The sequence below is a fragment of the Balaenoptera musculus genome, chromosome 5 (genome assembly GCF_009873245.2).
Source record: "Balaenoptera musculus isolate JJ_BM4_2016_0621 chromosome 5, mBalMus1.pri.v3, whole genome shotgun sequence".
In the NCBI taxonomy this organism is placed as follows: domain Eukaryota; kingdom Metazoa; phylum Chordata; class Mammalia; order Artiodactyla; family Balaenopteridae; genus Balaenoptera; species Balaenoptera musculus.
In genome coordinates this window covers 79,082,469-79,108,986 of record NC_045789.1, presented here as the reverse complement: position 1 = coordinate 79,108,986, position 26,518 = coordinate 79,082,469, and the positions used below count along the sequence as shown (strand labels likewise).

Sequence of the window (26,518 nt, the reverse complement as noted above, 5' to 3'; positions counted from 1 at the left end):
AACTAATGATGCTGAGTACTTCTGGTTCAACCACTTATTGGCCATTCCTATGTCTTCCTTCCTGTGATGTCTGTCCAATACTTTGCCCCAATTTTTATTGGGTTGTCTTTTTATTGTTGATTTGGAGGAGTTCTTTATATTGTGCAAATGAGTCCCTTTTCAGATATATGTAGTATGAATATATTTTTCTCAGACTGGAACTTCCCTATTCATATTCTTAGTGGGCTGTTTTGATGAGCATGCTAATATATATATATATGTTTCACAGTTGAAACGGAACTTCTATATATATTCTTATTTAAGCATTATAACAATCTGGCATGCAGGACTCATACTATCATCATCATATTACAGATCTAGAAATTGAGGATGACAGTTTAAGATTCTTATTCACACAACCAACTTGGCGGTTTTGAGGTTTTCTGATGCTAAGTTCGATATTCTTATACCTACTCCCTCTTTTTCATCTCTAAGTCCTCTCTCCATTCCTCAATTCATTAATAAAATCTGTTAGGGAATTCAAACGTATTGGGATACATCAGTAAGATTCAATTAATAAATACAATATTACGAGTTAATTCATTCAAGAGTATAGGAAATATATTAATCAGATTTAATTTTTAATCAGATTTAGCATTTGGGTTTTGCCTTTTTATTCTACATTTTATTAATTTCCATTTGCTAAACTCAAGCCACTTTTCCCTTAAGGCATGACACATTCTCTTAATTTTATTGACTGAGATGCTGATTTATATGCTAGTTTATGTAACGCATATTAGACTTTTCTTTAGAACTTAAGTCAAGTCAATCTCTGCCCTAAAATATATGAGGTGCTCAGAAAGGCCATATATGGAGTTCTTTACTGTGTTACTAGGTGCATTAATGTCATATCCCAGAGGCTGAAAGTAATCATCAGCTTACTGTACATTTTATTTACTAGAGGCCTTGACTTCCAAGAGAGAGGGCTGAGAGGCATGATATAAGAATGTTAACACTCACACAAAAGTATATACATATTCAAATACTACATATATTAAATACCTTCATATCCTTGTAAAGAAAGAGATACCCATCTCGTAAAATAAAATACCGGTCTTGAAACTTATTTCCAGAGAGTATTTTAGATGGTTCTTCTTTGATTTTCAAGACTCCCTCTTTGATACTTTCCAGGGCCTTCCTCTCTGTAAAGTATAACATTTACTTTTGTAAGTTGGGTACATTTTCATTTATTTGGAATAGAATATAAAACATTTTTGTATTTTCAGTTTTGATGATATAAAGTAATGACTTGTTTCCTACCATTAAGAAGCCTCTAGTTAATTTCTGGGAACACCTTGTGTCAGGGGAGTGTTGGATAAGTCATAGATCCAGTAACCAGATCTATTTGTATCTATTTATAATACATAGGCCTGCCCATGCTGTCCAATTAGCTACTGGCTAATGAGCATCTGAAACATGGCTAGTCTCAACTGCGATGTGCTATGAGTATAAAATATATACCATATTTTGAAGATTAGTACCAAAAAAATGTAAATATATCACAATTTTATAACACTGATTACATGTTGAAATGATAATATTTTGGATATGTGAGTTTAAATAGAATATACAAGTAAAATTAATTTCACCTATTTCTTTATATATATGTTTATATATATTTTTTAAAATGTGGCTATTAGGCAATTTAAAATTACATACTCAGCTTGCATTTTATTTCTTTGAATAACACTCATATAAACAATGCAAAATACACAGGTAAAAGAGAAATCTCTTCTGGAATCCTGTCTCAGGAATCCAGGAATTCTTGAGACATTAGAGAAATTCCTATTCCTATGGAACAGGTAAGGGTAAATACGGCAAAACTGCTAATAATGCTCGTGCAATACTGCCAGTGTCCCACACTTAGAAATCATTTCAACAGTTCTATTAAAAATCACGCTTTTGGTAAAAAAAAAAAAATGTTGAATTTGTGTAAATTTATCACGAATAAATTTATCACTGTATCTCTAGTCTACAGCTTTCTTCTTGAAATCCCAACAGTATTCAACTGCCTACTTGAGAACTGAGGAACAGTGGAAAGAAAAGAAACCTGAAGGCAAGTAGCCACGACATGGTCATTCTGGGGTCAACTCCTGCTTTTCCTATAAAACAGGAGTAATGACACTTATCCTGCAGATTGCTGTCCTCACATTAGATCATGTCCATAAAAGATGAAGCGTGAGACATTATATCAGGATGAGGGCTTTTAGCAATTTCCTGGTATTAAGGTGACACAATTTTTAAATATTCATGCAGAGTTTCTAAAATTTACAAATAACTTGATTTTAGAAAGAAAAACTCTTAATCTAAAACCTAGCATCCCTTGGTTTGGGGAAAACCTTTACTTATACAGCAAATACTACACAGACGTTCACAATTATGGTTAGTATAAGAAGACAAAAGTTACAAAAAATTGAAATAGTGCCTTATAACTCAAATATGAGCGTGGGATGACAACCTGGAAGCAAAAATCCCCATGATTAATCGCATCACTGATCCTGACTGCAAACAAAAGTAACTGACAAGCCCCAATAGTTCTCATGATCTGCATACTGGTCACAGATAACATTCTTTTAATTGCGATGTTATACTAAAATAGGTTCTTTTTAGGTGGTCTGTGACCTTGAAATAATTTCTGAAAAATACACTGCTAAAATTTGTCTTCTGGTATAATCTCTTAATATTTAATTCCATAGAAAAATATTTTAAATAATATTTTATAGCTAAATAACTTCTATTTAAATTAAAAATAACACTTTTCCAATTAAAAGACTTGAAAGAAGATGTATTTTAATGCAATAGGAAGATCAAGGAAAAAATATAAAAGTAGTATTCAGCAAAATTCATATGACATCAATTCATTCTTCATGAAGTATTAAGAGTCCAGTATGCACTTGGTTCTAATAATATACAGTAACCTCAAAAGAGATGATTTCTGGACTTGCAGTGCAGTGTAAGAGACAGAGTAAACATGGACTAACAAACAATGCTTATATATCCTGATAGGAGAAATACGGTAAGCAATTTAGAAAACATTGGGTGGGCTTAGTGATTCAGCTGATTTAGAACAGAAAAGTGGAGAAAGGCATTTATAATACTATTGATTTAGAAATAGGTAAAGTATTTTAAGAGCATTAAATTACAATCAAGTTGTGAGATAAAGATATTATATATTTCTTAAGCCAAACCAATTCCATTCACACCTTCTGATTATACTTTTTTCAGATTTTTGTTCAATTTAATAAAGCTTTCTAATTTTACCAATAAGAAATAATCGTATGTCCAGTGTTAAAGTAAACCACTCACAGGTCAAATAGAAAACAGGCTTAGGAAAAAAAATATATTGTTGACACCTTTGGTTGCATATTTATTAAAATTTATTTTAAAAATCGTATGTAATTGAGTACCTTAGCTAAATCTTGGTGTACACATTACTAAGGGACTCGGGAGGAGGCTTTGAGAGGAATATATGTTAAGGAGAAGGAAAGAACAAAAAGAACGTTGAAAAACTAAGTTCCATGATAAATACTGAGAACTTAGAAGAATTTCTAAAAGCTCACACAATGTTAAAATAAGTAGGAAAAATACCCATCGCTTAAGGGCCAAGATGAAGCTATGTACTTCACACTTATATTTTCACTCCCTCTACCTCATCCTGGGGAGAAAGTTTAAGATCTAGAGATACTGTTATCTTTAGAGAATCATAAACCCCTTTCCCCCTCCAGGTGTTTGCTCAGACAAGGAAGGAAGGCTCAGTTGAGTTCAGTGAGGGTTCTTTAGAGTTAACACTGGGTAAGATAACAGATTGGTATTCTTTGTTATATTGTGCTGTAATTTTGTTATTAATTAGAAAAGTCCTTAAAAAGTACATGAATGAAACCATGCAGAATGGTCAAATTTATTTATTTAAACAGAACAGACATCATATTACTGAGACTATGAAACTGATCTCCCCACCCAAAGAAAAAAAAACGTTTTCCAAATCATTTGAAAAACCTCAAGTTCTTAGACAAAAACAGCAATTCCTAACTAGTGGCCCCTAATCCCAATAAAATAACTGATCTGTGGAGGAGCTTGGAGGGTCTTGGGAAGGAGAGACAGAGACAGACAGAGATAGGGAGAGACACAAAGAGAGAGAAGTGGGGGGGGGACATAAACTGGGAATGATATTTCTAGAATACATATTCCCCCTTTATCCTTCATGTCCAGTCAGCTAGCAGTTCAGCCATTGTTCTCTCAAAGTTTCTCTATGGGGTTCAATTCCACTTCTTTTCCAATATCATCTCTCTAACCCCTGCCTTTTCTACCTAATACCTAGACTCCAGGATTCTATAATTCCATGTCCTGCTTTTCTAATGGCTCCATATAATTCCAGATTTGTGCTATGCAGATACTGTTTTATCATGTTAATCCCCTTTCCAAAACTCTATTTTTTTTTTTTTTTTTACTATTTGAAGTCTTACTTACCTAACATTAAAAGCCTAAACTTCTTTCCCTGACTTTTCAAGGACTAAATAAACTAGACTCCTCCTACTCATCTTCATAAGCTATTAAGTTAAAATATGATATTTATTTATAAGTCAGTTGATCATAATACACTGTTTGGAAAACCAATCTGTGTCTCTGTGGCATGACTGAAGTTGATCATCTGAGTGAACCTAAGGGAAATTCCATTCTCCTTGGTTCTATACAAATTCTACCCCCACTTCTGGAACCAACTCATCCTTGAAGATTTTTTCTAACTACTCCAGTCCATACTTGTTATTCATGTCTTTAAAACTCTAAGATAAAATTTAGGCATTGAATACATGAAAAGTCATGTTTGTCTCATAACTTTGCTCTTAAAAATAAGAATTTCAGTCTATGGCCATACCACCCTGAATGCACCCAATCTCATCTGATCTTGAAAAAAATAATAATTTCATGTTTGCTTTTTAAAAAATTGTGGGCTTTGAATTTTCCTCCCCAACCTATGTGAGAACTAACATAGCACGGTGACTAAGAGTTTGCTCTGGAGCTAGACTACCTGGGCTTGAATGACCACCACATCCTCCACTGGATCCCAGGTAGTAATCTCTAAATCTCAGTTTCCTAACCTGCAAAATGGGGATTCATACAGTGATCACCCAGTAGATCTGGTATGTAAAGCATTTAGAAGAGTGCTTAGCACATAGCAAGCAGAATGTAATTGCTTATTTATCTAATGGAGGACAGACATCATTTTTTTCTGTACTGCAGAGTCTGTAGTAAGCAGTATAGAAAAAATTACCCTTCCAAAGGCCTGGTGATTTATAGACTGAATTTACAAGAGTTTTAAAAACTAAAATCTGCTCCTCCACTTACCAGCAGGTCACCTTGAGGGAGTTATGTAACGTCTCCATGTCCAAGTTTCTCCATTTATAAAAGGCTTAGAGAGTACTAGTGAAAAACCCCTTAAGACTGCTAGGAAGATTAAATGACATGGTGTATGCAAAGCCATCAGCCCAGCATCTGGCGCCAAGTAAATGCATAGTAACTATGAACAATTTATCTCTTATATATGATCTGAGAAATGAAAAGGGAATATAAAACAAATGGGTCTATTTTCCATGGTCTCTATGTGTCTCCCTTCCTCTTTTGCTGGCAAAGACTATTTTCTCAGGCCTGTACATTATCTGAAAAACCAAGTTCCACCCCTGCGCATGTACTCTAAGTGCTGAAGGAGACAGGCAGTTTTCATGAGACATCCTCTTGAAAATGTGCCACAACCAAGTGATATTTGGCAATATTTGCAGCCTGAAATCTAGAAATTTCTTCCAAATTAAAAATTATCCATATTTTCCTTTGTTTGATATTGATTATATAGAACACATATATTCTTTATAATTTGGAGGAAGCAGAATTTGATATAGTTCACTCACTGCATGACATTCACTGAAAATGTATTTAGTAAAATTTAGTTCTACGACTGAGTAGAAACCAAACCTGCTTTAAAGTAATCTAGGAAAAGTCAAATATTACCCCCCACCGCCCTGATTCCCAGTATATTTTCCTTTGTTACTTGTATTGAAGAAGCAATGCTTAATAGAACTAGCAGCCTTATAACATCCTTTTGTAATTAGATTATCCTTAAGCAGTAAAATTGTAAATATACTTACTACTGGAGGACTGACTAGAAAAGTGCCAGAGATTCCACGCCATTTTACTGACAACGCAGCAAACTGTAGAAAGTAGAACACTGCTTTTCTATTCTATCATCAATTTCCGAGAAAATACTTCCACTTGAAGTGGACTGGGTCTTACCTTCAACTTTTACACATCTTTGGATTTAAAAAGATATGATGGGGAGTGGAATATAAATTATTTCAGCTAGACTATGATTTATGAACTCATACTATTTTTGCTGGAATTTTCCTTTATTTTCTTAAGTCAGTCGATAGTGGATGGCTCAGCTTTCCAGGTCTGAATTTGCTGGAAGCAGTTGCATTTTGAACTATTCTATTCTAATGTAAATTTAATTCCAAAGCATCTGTCATATGTGGCAATCTAAATTTAGAAACCCACACGCATCTTCATTTGAGTTACATCTTCTATCTTAAAAGTAGTTCTTCCTCATTGAGATCACTAAAACTTGATTCTGTTGTATTACATTCTATTGGGGTAATATTAAAGAACTTTAGTGCTTAAAATAAGACTTCTGCAACAAAAAATTATTTATTCTGGAACCTTATAGAAGCTATAAATTTATGGCTAACTTGTGATAGAGATGTTGAAACTTAATATGAGATAATGATAATATAAGATGGTCTAATATGATTAGCTATGACAAAGTCTAAATGACAATTTAAATGAAGTTTCATTCTCCCTATCTCAATGTCTCAGCCATAATCCATGGGGTAGAAAAGAAATTCAGACTATTATTTTTCTTTTCAAGTTAGTTAACTCCTCATTACAATAATGACAATAGCCCAAAATGCTTCTCAGAAATACAATGCTGCTTTTGAAAAACACAGAATTGATTTTTAAGTAGAGGCAACAGAAAATTCATTTACTCTTACATACTTCTATGAAAGTAAAGTATGCTTCCTCATTACCTTACATGAATGAGCAGAAATTAAGTGTTGGTTGACTCTAAAGTCTATTCCTTCTTGTGATGTCTATATTTTAAACTATTGAGATAAAATGAGCAAATTGAGAAAATTAAAACTCCTAAACAACTCCAAACCCCTAAACTTATAATTTGATAAAATTCTTCATTAAGCAAGAAGGTGGTATCAAACAAAAGTATATGCCTATAATTTGTTGCATAAAATCAGAAACACCATCATGCAATTAATGAAATGCAAGTCGTGTGTGTGTGTGTGTGTGTGTGTGTGTGTGTGTGTGTGTGTTTAGATAAAGGAGAGACAGGAAGAGATAGGGATAGGTAGACAGACACTAAGATTTGTGGCAATTAGGTATCAGGTATGATGAGACAGGTGTGAAGGATGTGTCAGTGCTACTTTATGTTTTAAGAAAATATTAACACAATAGCTATTCATTGCTGAGAGAAAAGTATGGTTGTAACCAACCAGCCTTGTTTCAAACTGTGCTAATTTCCACTTGGCCCCCAGGTTAGAATAAGAAAATCTTAAGAAAGAAAAAGAAATCCTTAACATTGTTGCATCTCTGCTGTGAAGAGCCATGTGTTTCTGAAGTGATTCCAGTTTTTCTGCTAACAAATTGACAGAGAAATCACATTTGATTTACTTTCATTATTTTCCTTTTAGATCCCAATTTTAAGGAGTAGTGCATGTAACGAATGGAGCAAAAATTCTGGAGTAGGTGGTCACTGTGATTGATTTAGGAGACATTTGCCAAGACAGGGACAAAGTAGACTGAATACCTAACCAACCTAAAATCTATCACACAGGGTACCCCATAAGAAGTACTTAGAATCCCCAGGTTACTGTAAGACACGACTATAAGAAAAAATCATGACTTTAGAAGTTGATTTTAAAAACAAACAATAGGCCAAACCTTCTTTAAAATGACAATCCTAAATGCACACAGATGCAGAACCAACCATAATGAAAGAGATTTTACTTTGACAATCTGAATATAAATCAAGCTCTAATGAAAAACATGTATAAAAATTTTATTGGCTAGAAAACTAAAAAAGAAAGTTAAATATTTACTTCATAGGTACTCCTATTTCTGACCAAAAGTACATAACTACTGATATGAAATGGTCTAATTAATGTATTTCCTGAGGGTGTTACTCTAAAACCTGACTTTTTTTTTTCATGCAGAGGGACATAATTTCCTGGTAGAAAGAACTACTGTTATCATAATAACAAGTTGCATATTGGTTTGGCCAGCTGAGGGGGGTAGAGTGCAGGGGCAGTGATAAGTTTCACAGCTCCCACCCTGTCAGAGGAATGCAGGAGGTATGAGAGTAGCACAAGAGTTTACTGACATTTTACTCTAGAGAATATTTCATCCAAATCTCAGAAACTGTCATGTAAGCCTGCTTTCCACTGCTTGGGTTCCCCAGTTTTTGTGCAAGGTGCTTTGTCTAGACCTTACAGAAGCCTGATGCTTTCACAACAGGACACACTCACAACCCCCAAAAGGGGACACGTACAATAGGTGAGGCATCGTTTTAATGCCCAATCTTCCTACCAAGTTTGTGGGTAGAGCAATTTATAGTTTGTCACTCGACCATTTCTTGTTGCCCTTAAACAACAAAGATTTTACTCAGATGTGATTGCTCTAAACCCACTCAATCTAACATCGCTGATACAGCACTTAATGGTATCCTTGCTTTGGGTTATCCCTCAGGCCCACCTGCACAAAACCTTCCTTTATATTATAGCCTTTTAAGATCTTATTCTTGTCTGGTTTTATTCACATAGCCAGTCTACTAGCATTCAAACAGGAGCTAGGTTTTTGCAACATGGAGAATTAACAGACATTTTAGAGGGATATTAGAAAAAGGAAAATTCTCACCAAAAAAAATTCAAATTTACCTGAAAAGATGACTTATTTTCTAAAAGAAAAGAAGCCATGAGAACCTATAATGTATTTCATAATGCAGACAGGAGTTTGTTCATAAACTCAATATGTTTCCTTTATCTCAATGTTAAAATGAAAGAATAACAGAATTTAAGAGCTAGGCCAGATTTCAAAGGTTATCTAAATAAGAGATTTTCAACATGACACCATTGACATTTTGAGCCAGATTATGCTTTGTTGTAAAGAGCCTTCCTGTGTATTGTAGGATGTTTCACAGCATCTCTGGTCTCTAACCACTAAATACCAGAAGCACCACCCTACCCAGTGTGACCGTCAGAAATATCTCCAGACATTGCCAAATGCCCCCCTGGGAGACAAAAATCTCCCCCACCTGACAATCACTGCTCTATGACAGGGATGCTTGTAGCAGTCATATGATGAGAGAGAACTTCTATTGCAATCGTTGAGCAGTATACAGAGGATGTGGCCAAAATCATATGTAGGAGTAAGAAAGAAGATAAACAAGATAAAGGTGTCTAAAAGGCTAAATTTCTACAGCAAAAAGAACACATGTTCTGTTTATTTAGATGCTAGTAAGACCAGAATGACATAGAAGCTGTTAAACTGCTTGCATTTTGTAAAAATACTTTTGTGTAATTGTAAGATATGAAGGGCAGGGTTATAGACTGAATGTTTATGTTTCCCCAATTCATATGTTGAAACCTACCTACACAGTATCAGGTTTTAGGAGGTGGGGCCTTTATGAGGTAATTAGGATTAGATGAGGTCACGAGGGTGAATCCTCAGGAATGGGCTTAGTGCCCTTGTAAGAGTCACAGAGAGTGTGCTTCCTCTCTCTGCTCTCCGCCCTGGGAGGATACAAGAAGTCCCCAGTCTGCAACCTGGAAGAGGCCTCTCACCAGAACTTGGCCAGGCTGGCACTCTGATGTCAGACTTCTAGTCTCCACACTGTGAGAAATAAACTTCTGTTGTTTATGAGCCAACTAGTCTATTGTAGTCTGTCATAGTAGCCAGATTATCATGAAATCAGAAACATATCAGATTAGCCTGGTACAATTAAGAACTTGCTGACTTATGGCTACTAGCTAGAGAGTCTGCAATCATACCAAGTAGCTTTACCGCATTTAAGAACTGTACCAACCTCCCCATCTTTTTTCTTTTTTTTTTAATAATTAGAAGTAAAACCAATCTGTACTCAAATCTAGTACTTAATAAATGTGTGATCTGGAGGTAACTTACTTAATTTCTCTGAGCTTCCCTTTTCTCAATTGTAAAATTCAAATGATAATATAACTCATGGAGAAATTTAAAAAAAAACTATAAATGAGTTTTGGTATGCAGAGAGTTCATTTCATAATACCCGATTAATAAATAGTAATGGTTATTATCAATATGAATTATAAAAGTTGTGGTAAATTTCATCTTATAAAACTTGAATCCTCTGTTTTCGGGGTTGGGTTATAGACAGTGTGGCAGGAAATCTTTTTCTAATCTGTCAGATAATGTCAACATAACAGAAAAATCTAAGTTTCAAAATGAAAGTTTTCTGATACCTAAAACAAGTTCAGAGACTGTCTTATATGGATCCCCTGTGCTAGCTAACTTCTTATTTAACCTTACATGTATACATGTCTTCTCCCAGTTGGATGGCAAATATCCTTATTGGAAGTATTTATTTTGTATTTGTTTTCCAATATTACTGCAAAATAGGTGAGAATTATAACAAGCACACAATCTCAGAGCTTGCAATTCTTGAATGCTCAGAGAACTTTCAAATGTAACTATAATTCAAGATGATTCACCATCTATCTAAAAATTAGGAAAACACTTAAGCATGGCAAATAAATAAAATAAACCCAAAACCTTAAAAAGATGAATCATTCCTGCTAAATCTTTAATTTGATATGGTCAAATTAACCAACTATTACCACAGTCCTACCCACCAGGAAAATATGACCCTGGCACTTGGTCTATATTCTTCTTTCTAACAATAATGGCAGTAGATTTTTCATTTAGCTACTCATTTTTACATTTTCAAAAAACACTTGTGCCATAATAATTATCCTTTAACCACTTGAATTTTCAATCATAGTTGCAATGTGAAATAACAGCACCTACCATTATAGTGTTTAACTGTGTCAATGGTTAAGAATCTCTTCACCACAAGATAAGCAGACCCAGGTTCAGCTAATGAACTCCACCGAAGCACCTGTTCCAACACATTTTCTGTGTAGTGAAGAGGGCGCTCTGCAAACAAAAACAAATCAAATTACAAAAAAAATCTTAACTGTTTTTAATTATAAAATTTAAAAAGTCCTTTTAGAAAGCTCTGTACAAGACAATAAGCATGACTGTATCTTATGGTACACAAGAATAGTGCTAGGACTACATACAGGAAACCCTAAGACCTGGAACAGCATTAAGCACATAATAAAATTTACTGTATAAATAAATCTGTGCAGGGACATTTGTTTGTTACGCAACTATTTAAAAAAAATTCAGAGGTACTAATCTTTAAATAAAATTTCAGAAATATAGCCAGCTTTTCATACAACAAATTAGTTAATTACTCTACTTTTTAATTTAAACAACATTCTGGTTTGCTTATGGAAAGCTGTGTATTTGCATATGCAAATAATAATTATAAAAGGACTAGTAAAATTAGTCTTGTCCAGTACTAAGTAATAACATAAATAAACCCTTTGTTTCTCCCAACAAGACTAGCATAATTTGTGATCAACATTAGTGAACAACTTATAGCTGATACAGTCAATTTACATGAAATTATAAAAGATAACTTCAACAGAGAACATAAGATAATCATTATCAAACAGTACTGAGTAATCTATGTTTAACTATTAGTGGAAATATCAATCAGAAACATTATGTAGCAATATTATACATTAATTGTTCATATAATAGGCCAACAAGCAAGAAGTTTATGACATCTTAAAGATTTCTCCTTGGTAGAAGGACGTGATCTCACTCGCTCTTGCGAGAACACCAGAATCACAACTAACTGCTGAACAATCATTGACAGGAAGACACTGGAACTCACCAAAAAAGATACCCCACATCCAAAGACAAAGGAGAAGCCACAATGAGACAGTAGGAGGGGCACAATCACAATAAAACCAAATCCCATAACTGCTGGGTGGGTGACTCACAAACTGGAGAACACTTGTAACACAGAAGTCCACCCACTGGAGTGAAGGTTCTGAGCCCCACATTAGACTTCCCAACCTGGGGATCTGGCAGCAGGAGGAGGAATTCCTAGAGAATCAGACTTTGAAGGCTAGTGGGATTTGAATGCAGAAATTCGACAGGACTGGGGGAAACAGAGACTGCACTCTTGGAGGGCACACACAAAGTAGTGTGTGCGTCGGGACCCAGGGGAAGGAGCAGTGATCCCAGGGGAGACTGAACCAGACCTACCAGCTAGTGTTGGAGGGTCTCCTGCAGAGGCGGGGGGTGGCTCTATCTCACCGTGAGGACAAGGACACTGGCAGCAGAGGTTCTGGGAAGTACTCATTGGTGTGAGCCCTCCCAGAGTCCAGCATTAGCCCCACCAAACAGCCCAGGTAGGCTTCAGTGTTGGGTCCCCTCAGGCCAAACAACCAACAGGGAGGGGACTCAGCCACACCCATCAGCAGGCAAGAGGATTAAAGTTTTACTGAGCTCTGCCCACCAGAGCAACAGCCAGCTCTACCCACCACCAGTCCCTCCCATCAGGAAAGTTGTACAAGCCTCTTAGATAGCTGCATGCACAAGAGGGCAGACAGCAGAAGCAAGAAGAACTACAATCCTGCAGCCTGTGGAACAAAAACCACATTCATAGAAAGATAGACAAGATGAAAAGGCACAAGGCTATGTACCAGACGAAGGAACAAGATAAAACCCCAGAAAAACAGCTAAATGAAGTGGAGATAGGCAACTTTCCAGAAAAAGAATTCAGAATAATGATAGTGAAGATGATCCAGGACATTGGAAAAAGAATGGAGGCAAAGATAGAGATGTTGCAAGAAATGTTTAACACAGACCTAGAAGAATTAAAGAACAAACAAACAGAGATGAACAATACAATAACTGAAATGAAAAATACACTAGAAGGATTCAATAGCAGAATAACTGAGGCAGAAGAACGGGTAAGTGACGTGGAAGACAGAATGGTGGAATTCACTGCTGCAGAACAGAATAAAGAAAAAAGAATGAAAAGAAATGAAGAAATAAGAGACCTCTGGGATAACATTAAACACAACAACATTCGCATTATAGGGGTCCCAGAAGGAGAAGAGAGAGAGAAAGGACCCGAGAAATATTTGAAGAGATTATAGTCGAAAACTTACCTAACATGGGAAAGTAAATAGCCACCCAAGTCCAGGAAGCACAGAGAGTCCCATACAGGATAAACCCAAGGAGAAACACGCCGAGACACATAGTAATCAAATTGGCAAAAATTAAAGACAAAGAAAAATTATTGAAAGCAGCAAGGCAAAAATGACAAATAATATACAAGGGAACTCCCATAAGGTTGCTGATTTCTCAGCAGAAACTCTACAAGCCAGAAGGGAGTGGAATGATATACTTAAAGTGATGAAAGGGAAGAACCTACAACCAAGATTACTCTACCCGGCAAGGATCTCATTCAGATTCGATGGAGAAATCAAAAGCTTTACAGACAAGCAAAAGCTAAGAGAATTCAGCACCACCAAACCAGCTCTACAACAAATGCTAAAGGAACTTCTCTAAGTGGGGAACACAAGAGAAGAAGAGGACCTACAAAAACAAACCCAAAACAATTAAGAAAATGGTCATAGGAACATACATATCGATAATTAACTTAAACGTGAATGGATTAAATGCTCCAACCAAAAGACACAGGCTTCTTCCAAGCTAATGAAAAATTATTAAAGGTGTATTTCTGAACTGGAAGGAAAGAAATTAACATTTAGTTGCAGATAAATCAATGTTTAGTACAAATTGAATTGACGGCCCAGGTTATACTTCTATTACCATCTTGGGGTTAATTTAAGCATTTTTGGCTATGTCTCCCAGGAAGGGGAGAAAATATAATAATAGTCATGTTTACACCAAGCCAGATTTATTGTTATCAGTATCCTGATATCCCTATAGAAGTTGTGCTGTGTTTCTTTTTTATTCTACTTTAATAGAAAGTTTAAAGCAAATATTTAATTGCTGACTCAGAAATTTTGATAGTTACACACAGATTTGGGAGTTTGTTGGTCTCATTTGGAGACTTCCTTTGGACCCTCCTTTATGTACCTTTTAAAAATAAAAATGGAAATATCTTCATTTTTTTCTCATGTTATTTATAAAAGTAATATAGAGATATAAAGACATCCTGGTACATTCTAAAGGGCAAGTATGTTGCTCAGCATACCTCTTTGAGCTAAGAGACTTAATTAAGAATGTTATTATGCCTAAGTCCATGAACAGACTTGCTATAGCCCAAATGTCTTTTTATCAGGATAAGTTTGTTTTTTCTGATGTTACCATCACATTTATTCAATACCATGAGATAACATCATGACTTACAAATACCATGGTTATCATTAATAATAATGCACAAAATAAAGAAACAGAATTCCCTGAAACTTAGTAGAAACAGAATATGAATTTACTGCTTCTGTGAATACTGTTTATTTTACTGGTTTTTTTTAAAATAAATTTATTTGTTTAAAAAAAAAAAAAGACACAGGCTTGCTGAATGGATACAAGAACAAGACCCATCTATATGCTGTCTACAAGAGACCCACTTCAGACCTAGGGACACATACAGACTGAAAGTAAGGGGATGGAAAAAGATATTCCATGCAAATGGAAATAAAAAGAAAGCTGGTGTAGCAATTCTCATATCAGACAAACTAGACTTTAAAATAAAGAATGTTACAAGAGACAAAGAAGGACACTACATAATGATCATGGGATCAATCCAAAAAGAAGATATAACAATTATAAATAAATATGCACCCAACATAGGAGCACCTCAATACATAAGGCAACTGCTAACAGCTGTAAAAGAGGAAATCAACAGTAACACAATAATAGTGGAGGACTTTAACACCTCACTTATACCAATGGACAGATCATCCACACAGAAAATTAATAAGGAAACACAAGCTTTAAGTGACACAATAGACCACATAGATTTAATAGATATTTATAGGACATTCCATCTAAAAACAGCAGATTACACTTTCTTCTCAAGTGCACACGGAACATTCTCCAGGATAGATCACATCTTGGGTCACAAATCAAGCCTCAGTAAATTTAGGAAAATTGAAATCATATCAAGCATCTTTTCTGACCACAACGCTATGAGATTAGAAATGAATTACAAGGAAAAAAACGTAAAAAACACAAACACATGGAGGCTAAACAATACGTTACTAACTAACCAAGAGACCACTGAATAAAGCAAAGAGGAAATCAAAAAATACCTAGAGACAAATGACAATGAAAACACAATGATCCAAAACCTATGGGATGCAGCAAAAGCAGTACTAAGAGGGAAGTTTATAGCTATACAAGCCTACCTCAAAAAACAAGAAAAATCTCAAATAAACAATCTAACCTTACACCTAAAGGACCTAGGGAAAGAAGAACAAACAAAACCCAAAGTTAGCAGAAGGAAAGAAATCATAAAGATCAGAGCAGAAATAAATGAAAAAGAAACAAAGAAAAGAATAGCAAAGATCAATAAAACTATTCTTTGAGGAGATAAACAAAATTGATAACCCATTAGCCACACTCATCAAGAAAAAGAGGGAGAGGACTCAATAAAATTAGAAATGAAATAGAAGTTACAACAGACACCGCAGAAATACAAAGCCTCCTAAGAGACTACTATAAGCAACTCTATGCCAATAAAATGGACAACCTGGAAGTAATGGAAAAATTCTTAGAAAGGTATAACCTTCCAAGACTGAACCAGGAAGAAATAGAAAATATGAACAGATCAATCACAAGTAATGAAATTGAAACTGTGATTAAAAATCTTCCAACAAACAAAAGTCCAGCACCAGATGGCTTCACAGGTGAATTCTATCAAACATTTAGAGAAGAGCTAACACCCATCCTTCTCAAACTCTTCCATAAAACTGCGGAGGAAGGAACACTCCCAAACTCATTCTATGAGGCCACCATCACCCTGTTACCAAAACCAGACAAAGATAGTACAGAAAAAGACAATTACAGACCAATATCACTGATGAATATAGATGCAAAAATCCTCAAAAAAATACAAGCAAACAGAATCCAACAGCACATTAAAAGGATCATACACCATGATCAAGTGGGATTTATCCCAGGGATGCAAGGATTCTTCAATATGCGCAAATCAATCAATGTGATACACCATATTAACAAATTGAAGAAAAAAAACCATATGATCATCTCAATAGATGCAGAAAAAGCTTTTGACAAAATTCAGCACCCATTTATGATAAAAACTCTCCAGAAAGTGGGCATAGAGGGAACCTCCCTCAACATAATAAAGGCCATATACGAAAAACCCACAGCAAACAACATTCTCAATGGTGAAAAAATGAAAGCATTTCCTCTAAGATTAGGAACAAGACAAGGATGTCCACTCTCACCACTATTATTCAACATAGTTCTGGAAGTCCTAGCCACGGAAATCAGAGAAGAAAAAGAAATAAAAGGAATAGAAATTGGAAAAGAAGAAGTAAAACTGTCACTGTTTGCGGATGACATGATACTATACATAGATAATCTTAAAGATGCTACCAGAAAACTACTAGAGCTAATCAATGAATTTGGTAAAGTTGCAGGATATAAAATTAAGGCACAGAAATCTCTTGCATTCCTACACACTAATGATGAAAAATCTGAAAGAGAAATTAAGGAAACACTCCTAATTACCATTGCAACAAAAAGAATAAAATACCTAGGAATAAACCTACCTAGGGAGACAAAAGACCTGTATGCAGAAAACTATAAGACACTGATGAAAGAAATTAAAGATGATACAAATAGATGGAGAGATATCCCATGTTCTTGGATTGGAAGAATCAATATTGTGAAAATGATTATACTACCCAAAGCAATCTACAGATTCAATGCAATCCCTACCAAATTACCAATGGCATTTTTTACGGAACTAGAACAAATCATCTTAAAATTTGTATGGAGACACCAAAGACCCCGAATAGCCAAAGCAGTTTTGAGGGAAAAAAGTGGAGCTGGAGGAATCAGACTCTCTGACTTCAGACTATACTACAAAGCTACAGTAATCTAGACAGTATGGTACTGGCACAAAAACAGAAATATAGATCAATGGAACAGGATAGAAAGCCCAGATATAAACCCATGCACATATGGTCACCTTATCTTTGATAAATGAGGCAAGACTATTCAGTGGAGAAAAGACAGCCTCTTCAATAAGTGGTGCTGGGAAAACTGGACAGCTACATGTAAAAGAATGAAATTAGAACACTCCCTAACACCATACACAAAAATAAACTCAAAATGGATTAGAGACCTAAATGTATGATCGGACACTATAAAACTCTTAGAGGAAAACATAGGAAGAACACTCTTTGACATAAATCACAGCAAGATCTTTTTTGATCCACCTCCTAGAGTAATGGAAAGAAAAACGAAAATAAACAAATGGGACCTAATGAAGCTTCAAAGCTTTTCCACAGCAAAGGAAACCATAAACAAGATGAAAAGACAACCCTCAGAATGGGAGAAAATATTTGCAAACGAATCAATGGACGAAGGATTAATCTCCAAAATATATAAACAGCTCATTCAGCTCAATATTAAAAAAACAAACAACCCAATCCCAAAATGGGCAGAAGACCTAAATAGACATTTGTCCAAAGAAGACATACAGATGGCCAAGAAGCACATGAAAAGCTGCTTAACATCACTAATTATTAGAGAAATGCAAACCAAAACTACAATGAGGTATCACCTCACACCAGTCAGAATGGCCATCATCAGAAAATGTACAAACAACAAATGCTGGAGAGGGTGCGGAGAAAAGGGAACCCTCTTGCACTGTTGGTGGGAATGTAAACTGATACAGCCACTGTGGAGAACAGCATGGAAGTTCCTTAAAAAACTAAAAATCGAATTACCATATGATCCAGCAATCTCACTACTGGGCTTATACCCAGAGAAAACCGTAATTCAAAGGACACATGCACTCCAATGTTCATTGCAGCACTATTTACAATAGCCAGGTCATGGAAGCAACCTAAATGCCCATCGACAGATGAATGGATAAAAAAGATGTGGTACATATATACAATGCAATATTACTCAGCCATAAAAAGGAACGAAATTGGGTCATTTTTTGAGACATGGATGGATCTAGAGGCTATCATACAGAGTGAAGTAAGTCAGAAAGAGAAAAACAAATACGGTATATTAACGCATATATGTGGAACCTAGAAAAGTGGTACAGATGAACTGGTTTGCAGGGCAGAAATTGAGACACAGATGTAGAGAACAAACATATGGACACCAAGGGGGGAAAGCCTTGGGGGGTGGGGATGGTGGTGTGATGAATTGGGTGATTGGAATTGACATGTATACACTGATGTGTATAAAATGGAGGACTAATAAGAAGCTACTGTGTAAAAAAATAATTAAAATTAAAAAATTAAAAAAATAAAGATTTCTCCTTGATAAATACTCATTCATATACATCTGTTTTATGTAAGCATATTTTTAAATACATCACAAGTTCTTAGTATAGAGTTAACAAAAAAATCACAGGCTTTTAAAATTACAATCAAAGTTTCATAGGAAAGTGTTTTGCTGATCAAAATATGCCAGTCAGTTAATAAAATGTTATGACAGAAGCATATGCTGAGAAAAAAAGAAATTCAAGCCTTTTCACAGTACACTGAAAATAGCATAATTGAAATAGAAGAACATACGCTCTAACATGAAGATGTTGATGTAACTTTCCTGGTACCATAGCCTTTATAAGTCAGTTCAGCTCTTTCATACCCTCTTATATGTAAAACGAATACTACTTGGCTTTTTGTTTTTGGTTAAAGTAGTAATTAATGCTAATGACAAACAACAAAGCATATGTCAATAGCATCACACTTGTATATGACCCATGCTATTTTAATTGGTAATAAAATCACAAGTAAAAAAGACCAAATATATCACATTCTCCGTAATACTGGTCTCCCAGAGAAGTTCAACTACTTGCCTAAAGCCAAACAGCTGGTAAGGAACAAAGATTTGACTCTCAAATGTATCTGACTTTACAGCCCCAAATCATAACTACTACACTTGGTTTTATTTTGGACAAATATGTAAACCTCCCCATGATGATTTTCACACATGTAATTTTGGGGAAAAAGTATCAACTCACCAAGATATTTCTGAGGACTAAATAAGGTAATATAAGCAAAGTGAAAAACAATTCAGTTCACACTTTCTCCTTTACTTTCCTATCCTTAGTGAGAAGATAGTAAGGAAATAAGGTAGTTTCAACATCCCATATGTAAAGAAACTGATGATATTGCAGTTGGCTTGGCAGTGGGAATGATACTCTTAACTGCAAAACTATCTGGATTGAAATAAAAGCGTACTCTCCTTTATTACAAGATTAAATTTGTAATGAGACTTCCAAATATCAGAACATTTATATTAAAGAGGGTCACCATTACAAGTAGATACAATAGTGATAGTTCTGAAGTGCTCTTAGTTATACTGAAATATATCACAGCAGACATAGAGATAAATATAGATGTGCAAAAAATTAGCCAAGTATGTTTTTCACATCAGTCTCATAGTATGAAATACTTCAGGAGAATGAAAATCCTGAAGATCCAAGTTCCTGCTTAATGACAGAGCTGAAAAATGGGTTGAAAAGATAAATATTTTAAATCGCTAGACTGTCAAATGATACAATTATAAAAGAAAGAAGTAAGAGGCAGGAAAAATGGACTGAGTCATCAAACGTTGTTGGAATATAAATTCCTACAAATAAACAAGTTTTTATTAATAGTTACATTTACAACCATCTGTCATGATAGATTTTATGCTATGTAAGTCAGCTGGCATTAGGGCATTATTAGAAATAACTCATTTGCACACTATCTCTAGCATTAAAATTGCTGAAAATTCAGTGTAGTTATTTAACAACAGGTCTGGAGGTGGTTCTTTTGCTAGGTAAATCATGTTCTCAATAGTTTAAAATCTTGTCCACAGAATTAAACCTGGCCTACCTTGTTAAATAGAGAACTATTCATTTCCACCTGAAATAACAGGTGTTGTCCTTAAACTTCTGGCAGGAATGACACAGGATTTCCAGAGACAATTATGACTTCCTTAATAATTAAATTTTTAGTGCCAAGCCTAGAGCCATGCAAGTCTTTCTCTGCCCTATCCACATACTCAGAGGGTGACAGCACTTGTGTCAATCAAGAGAAGAGCTAGAAAGACTGATTAAAAATGAACTGATCTTCCATTTCATAGTAGCTATGAGGAGAAGGAAGAAAACATTTTGTTATGATATTGCTGTGTAGAAAGTAACTGCTTCACAAACTTGAACCTCTCAGTGAGGAAGCCCACTTAAATGAGGTCCCGTTGGCAGTTAATTTTTTTCAGCATATGAAGAACCTAAGGGGTATGGGACTACATTGGCAGGGTACAGGTTCGTTTTTAAGGTGAAGCATTAAAATAACAGTGTACTTTATAAGTATGGTGAAAGTGATACCCTCTCCTAAGGTGGGCTTCAGCTTGTCCTGATGATTGCCTGGCATCTTTCAAAGAATGAAACAGAGAAAGACTTGTTCTCCATCTAGTACAAATTTCAAATGTCCCACAGACATTCATTTAAAAGGAAAACCTACTTATAAACTAACAGCTTAGAATCTAACTCAGCTTTACATATAAATTCTCAAAATATTTTATATGGTTTTAATGTGGTATTTTTTTTTCCCATGACTCTAGCTACTATATGAGCAAAAAAAAAAAAAAAAAAGATTGTGCTTTGTCTGTCAGAACTTTTCTAAGAGTTGTTTACCATTTGCTATGGTCTGAATGTTTGCCCCCTTCACACGCCCCCCCTCCCCAGTTCATATGTTGAAACTAATCCCCAATGTGATGGTATTACGAGGTGGTCCCTTTGCAAGGTGATTAAATCATGAAGGCAGAGCCCTCCTGAATGGGTTTAGTGCTCTTATAAAAGAGATCCCACAAGCTCCCTTCTATCATGTGAGGACTCAGTGAAAACATGGACATCTGTGATCCAGGAAGCAGGCCCTCACCAAACACCAAGTCTGCTGGTGCCTTGATCTTGGACTTCCCAGCCTCCAGAACTGTGAGAAGTAAATTTCTGTTGTGGAGTTCTGTTTTAGCAGGCTGAACAGACTAAGATGCCATTTCACCAATGATGGCAATTCTGCTAATGATACATGAGTCACAAACTGACATGATTGTATCAGTCTGCATTTGTAGCTGTCACATCCATGATAATTCCATTTATAAATTTAAGATTATATTTTCATTATCTTCGACTATATAGGAATGTCTGAGCATTTATGTATTATAATACATATTTTCCTTTTACTTATCTCTATAATTAGGTTATAACATTTTTTAAATGGGTATAATAGAGTATCTCAGGAGAGTAAAGGGACCAAACAAAATATCTATTATACAAAGGGGGCACTGGAAAAGACAGGGTAGAGAACTATTGCTTTAAAAGTTACAGGTACCTAAAATAAAATCCAGCACTTCTGGTTCACTTACTTATCCATTCATTCATTCATTCATTCATTTATTTATGGTTGCTTCAGTTACTTGGAGGATTTATATTTACATTAGAAAAAGCACCAATTCCCTGCTGACATTCTTCCTATCAACTACCATCTTGTGACTACCAATGCCTTCACTTTTATCTTCTTTTTACATTTCACTTTATCTTCCCTGCATGTTACTAGAAATAAAGCTCTTAACATTTCAGAAGGCAGGTGGAGCACATAGGTCCCATCTGCTCCAGTAAGCCAACATAATCACAGGCCCCTTTGTTGCTTTCTTAGCTTTGTTCCTCTAAAAGCAGTGAAAATAATCTTAGTTTTCCCTTCTGGCAATTTCGACTTGAATGGTTGACCAGACATTAAAACCATGCCAAATTTGAATTCCTAACTCCATCAGATGTATTCTTTCTTGATGTACATGGAGTGTTCCTTTGATTACATATTTGGACATTCACAAGTCAAAACAGCTTGAAGTCTCCTAGTCTTTTTATATCTTCATCAAGATAACTTTTTTTTAATTAGTGAGAAGGAACCAACAACAACAACAACAAAAAAACTTGACTCCAATCTTACCATTTGTGATGTACTAACGGGCACATGCAAGTTGGTAATTAGTCATTTTCAGGGTAAGCCTCCCTTCATTTTCCCAGGTGAAATTTAAAAAGACTGTTTCCAGATATATTGCAATCTCTCTTCTAGCTGTACATAATTCTTCCTATCCTCATCCATTCTGCTTACTCCTCTCAGTCCGAAAGACCAATGCCCAAAGGCACAGACCTCCAGAGCTGTGACACAGGGATATGCTTTGACTCAACCCCTGAGAGAACAAGGGTGGTAGGGAGAGGATGCTTACCCCCAAATCCATGATTCATTTTTTTGCTGTGGCTCTCCTAAAAAAAAAACAAAAAAAAAACAGCAACAGAAGCATGCAGGAGACCATCAGCTGTCTAAGAGCTAACCAGGGCTTTGATATCTCCTAGTGGTTCCTAATCTATAAGCAGAAATCACTTTTTTTGTGCCTTCCGTATTTGGATACATCTATCCAAGCAGCAACAATCCCAGTCACTCAGGTTCAGAATGCACCCCTATCCTGTTCCACCTAAGTTAACAAGATATTGAAAATATGTTCCACATCATACACTATGCTAGAGGTACCATGAGATATAAAGATCTAAAAGATATGGTAAATCCTAAAGAACATAAGGCAGAGCCAGGTTACTATTCTACAAGTCAGATTAGTATGCAGTATTATAGATCTTTAAGCAAATAATCACAAAAGATCAGTGAGGACTATATTCATCTAATTACCATCTTGGAGGAAGGGGCATTTGAGCTGGATCTTGAAGGATGGATAATATGGATAACGAAGAAACAATGAAAGGGTATGTATTTATACATTGAAGTATAGTTGATTTATAATATTATATTAGTTTCAGGTGTACAACACAGTGATTCAATATTTTTATAGGTTATATTCCATTTAAAGTTATTACAAAATAATGGCTACATTTCCTTGTACTGTATAATATATTCTTGTTGCTTATTTATTTTATACACAGTAGTTTGTATCTCTTAGTCCCCTACCCCTATCTTGCCTCTGCCACTTCCCTCTCCCTCTGGTAACCACTAATTTGTTCTCTATGCCTGTGAGTCTGTTTCTCTTTTGTTATATATATTCATTTGCTTTACTTCTTAAATTCCACATATAAGTGACTATATGTGGCTATAACAGAGTATTTGTATTTTTCTGATGTATTTCACGAGCATAATACTCGCTAGGTCCATCCCATTGTTGCAATTGGCAGAATTTCATTCTTTTTTACGGTTGACTAGTATTTCACTGTACATACACTGTATATACATATCACATCTTCTTTATCCATTCATCTGTTGATGGACACTTAGGTTGCTTCCATATCTTGGCAATTGTAAATAATGCTGCTATGAACTTTGGGGTGCATGTATCTTTTCAAATTACAGTTTTCCTCTTTTCTGGCTATATACCCAGGAGTGGAATTGCTGGATCATATAGTAGCTCTATTTTTAGTTTTTTGAGGAACCTCCATACTGTTTTCCATAGTGGCTGCACCAATTTACATTCCCACCAACAGTGTACTAGGGTTCCCTTTTTTCCACATCCTTGCAAACATTTGTTATTTATAGACATTTTGATGATAGCCATTTTGAGAGGTGTGAGGTGATATCTCATTGTGGTTTTGATTTGCATTTCCCTGATGATTAGTGATGTTGAGCATATTCTCATGTACCTGTTGGCCACCTACATGTCTTCTTTGGAAAAAATGTCTATTCAGATCCTCTGCCCATTTTTTAATTGGGTCATTTGGGGATTTTTTTGCTACTGACTCGTATGGGTTCTTTATATATTTTGGATATTAACCTCTTAACAGATATATTATTTGCAAATATTTTCTCATATTCTGTAGGTTGTCTTTTTGTTTTGTTGATGGTTTCCTTTGCTGTGCACAGCTTTTAAGTTTAATTAGATCCCATTTGTTTATTTTTGTTTTTGTTTCTTTTGCCTTGGGAGACGGATTCAAAAAATATTGCTACAATTTATATCAAAAGAGTCTTCTGTCTATGTTCTCTTCTAGGAGTTTTATGGTTTCAGGTCTTATATTTAAGTCTTTAGTCCATTTTAAGTTTATTTTTGTATACGGTGTGAGAAAATGTTCTAATTTCATTCTTTTACATGTAGCTATCCAGTTTTCCCAGTACAACTTATTGATAAGACTGTCTTTTCTCCAATAATGAAAGTTTTAAAATGGTTTTAAAACAATATGAGAGAGTGGAATGGACTAATATATACTACCAAATGTAAAATAGATAGCTAGTGGGAAGCAGCCGCATAGCACAGGGAGATCAGCTCAGTGCTTTGTGACCACCTAGAGGGGTGGGATAGGGAGGGTGGGAGGGAGGGAGACACAAGAGGGAGGAGATATGGGGATATATGTATATGTATAGCTGATACACTTTGTTATAAAGCAGAAACTAACACACCATTGTAAAGCAATTATACTCCAATAAAGATGTTTAAAATCACAACCACAACAACAAAAATGCTGAAAATTAAAAGAAAAAAAATAAAACAATATGATCCTATTTGTGATTTAGAAAGATAATTCTGGCAGTAATGCTGACAGTTATCTTTTACTCACAAGTATGATGAAGCTGGTAACCTATCCCCTCCCCTTAAAATTAAACAAAAATCAAGACATTACCACCATTGAACCATATAGTAATACAAAAGTGTGCTTCACTTGTGCAAAAGATTTTAATTGTATGGCAGCTAGTACTAGGCACTGTGCCAGAGACAGAGACTGTACTAAAGATAGAAAAAAAGAGAGTCCCTCCTTCCTTCTAAAGAGTTCTCATCAAGAAAGACAAAAATAAATCCACATATAGGCATTATAAAAAAAGATAAAGACAAAGTGCAATGGAACCCTTAGTCTGGGTTTTAAAGGAGGTAAATGGGTGGGCCAGAGGGGGAAGAATAAAGGCACACTTGGGAAACACCTGCTTGCACGTTAGTCAAGCACAAAGGGTAGAAGTGATCGTCTATAGAGAAATGTAAAATGAGAAAAGATGGTAAAAGATCAGAGCAGCAGAAACCCACTGCTTAGGGAATAGACAGAGGAAGAAGAATTGACAAATGAGATAAAACGATTTGAGCACCAGGAGGAGAATCCAGGCAGCAATGAAAATAGAGTGAACACTTTCCAAGAAAAAGGGAATGGTCATTAGCAATAAATGCCACAGTAAGGACAAGCAAAGTAAAGCCGGAAGCAAATCCACTGGACTTGGCAGTTGGGGGTCACAGGAGTCGTTTGACAAAGCACCTTCTGTGAGTGGGGCAGACTGAGCCTGACTATGGGGGAGACAGTGTGAACTGACACCGAAGGACCAGTGTCACTGAATCTTGGCAATGAATATTGGAAAGTAGTGTTTTAATACAAATTATATTTTTAAAGAATTGTGCACAATAAAAAGAAAAAAAGGAATAAAAACATCAAGATGGAATAATGAAAGACAAAGTATTTGATAATCCCATTTCATTCTAACACTGATTACAAGACTCCCAATAATACATGATGAGGTATTTTAACGTTCAGTTTTAATTTTTGTCTTGAGCTTGTGGGTGGCAAGATTTTACTTTTGGCAGTTTGACATCTATACTTGAAAGGGTCCCAAGACCTTAGCAGGTATCAGCTAGACAGATGGTCAAGGTACAAAGACGTTCTGCATCTTATTTTTTTTTCCTAGAGGTCTTTAAAACCAAATGGTGTCATTACAATGTTAGGCTTATTACTCTTGGGGAAGTCAAGGTGTTTTAAAAGTTCTCTTTATCCTTCTGCATCTGAGATAAAAGATGACAAAATACCTGATTCACTCCACTAAAGATGAAAAAGAAAAAATGAAAAGTAAGCTTCTGCTAGGCTTAAAACAATATTATTTTTAAAAATAATAAATAACCTTTTAAATCAGTACTCTTGTTCTTGTTAAATAAGTAGCATACAGGAATAAGGTAGAATAAGGTGGATGGTGGTGGTGACATTTAGAATATTGTTACAAATCAAATTGCTTGTTCTTATAAATAAGGCCTTATTTCCTGAGGCAGCAACATACATGCCTAATGTTTTATACTATATGTTTATGGTCAATAAAATAATCTAATTACTTTG

General features: G+C 35.3%; 1 protein-coding gene across 10 annotated transcripts in view; it reads right to left on the bottom strand.

The window, feature by feature from the left end:
- Window positions 1-26,518, bottom strand: part of ARAP2 (ArfGAP with RhoGAP domain, ankyrin repeat and PH domain 2) — a 207,940-nt gene that overhangs the window by 42,357 nt on the left and 139,065 nt on the right. For 8 of the 10 annotated variants that reach the window (XM_036853105.1, XM_036853109.1, XM_036853111.1 and 5 more), the window contains 2 exons: window positions 11,155-11,283; window positions 1,042-1,181 (listed from right to left, as the gene is read on the bottom strand). In XM_036853105.1, coding sequence (XP_036709000.1) covers window positions 1,042-1,181; window positions 11,155-11,283 — 269 coding nt within the window. Of the gene's footprint in view, window positions 1-1,041; window positions 1,182-11,154; window positions 11,284-25,928; window positions 26,231-26,518 lie in introns of those variants that run through there. The other 2 variants (XM_036853114.1, XM_036853112.1) reach the window with 2 other exon arrangements.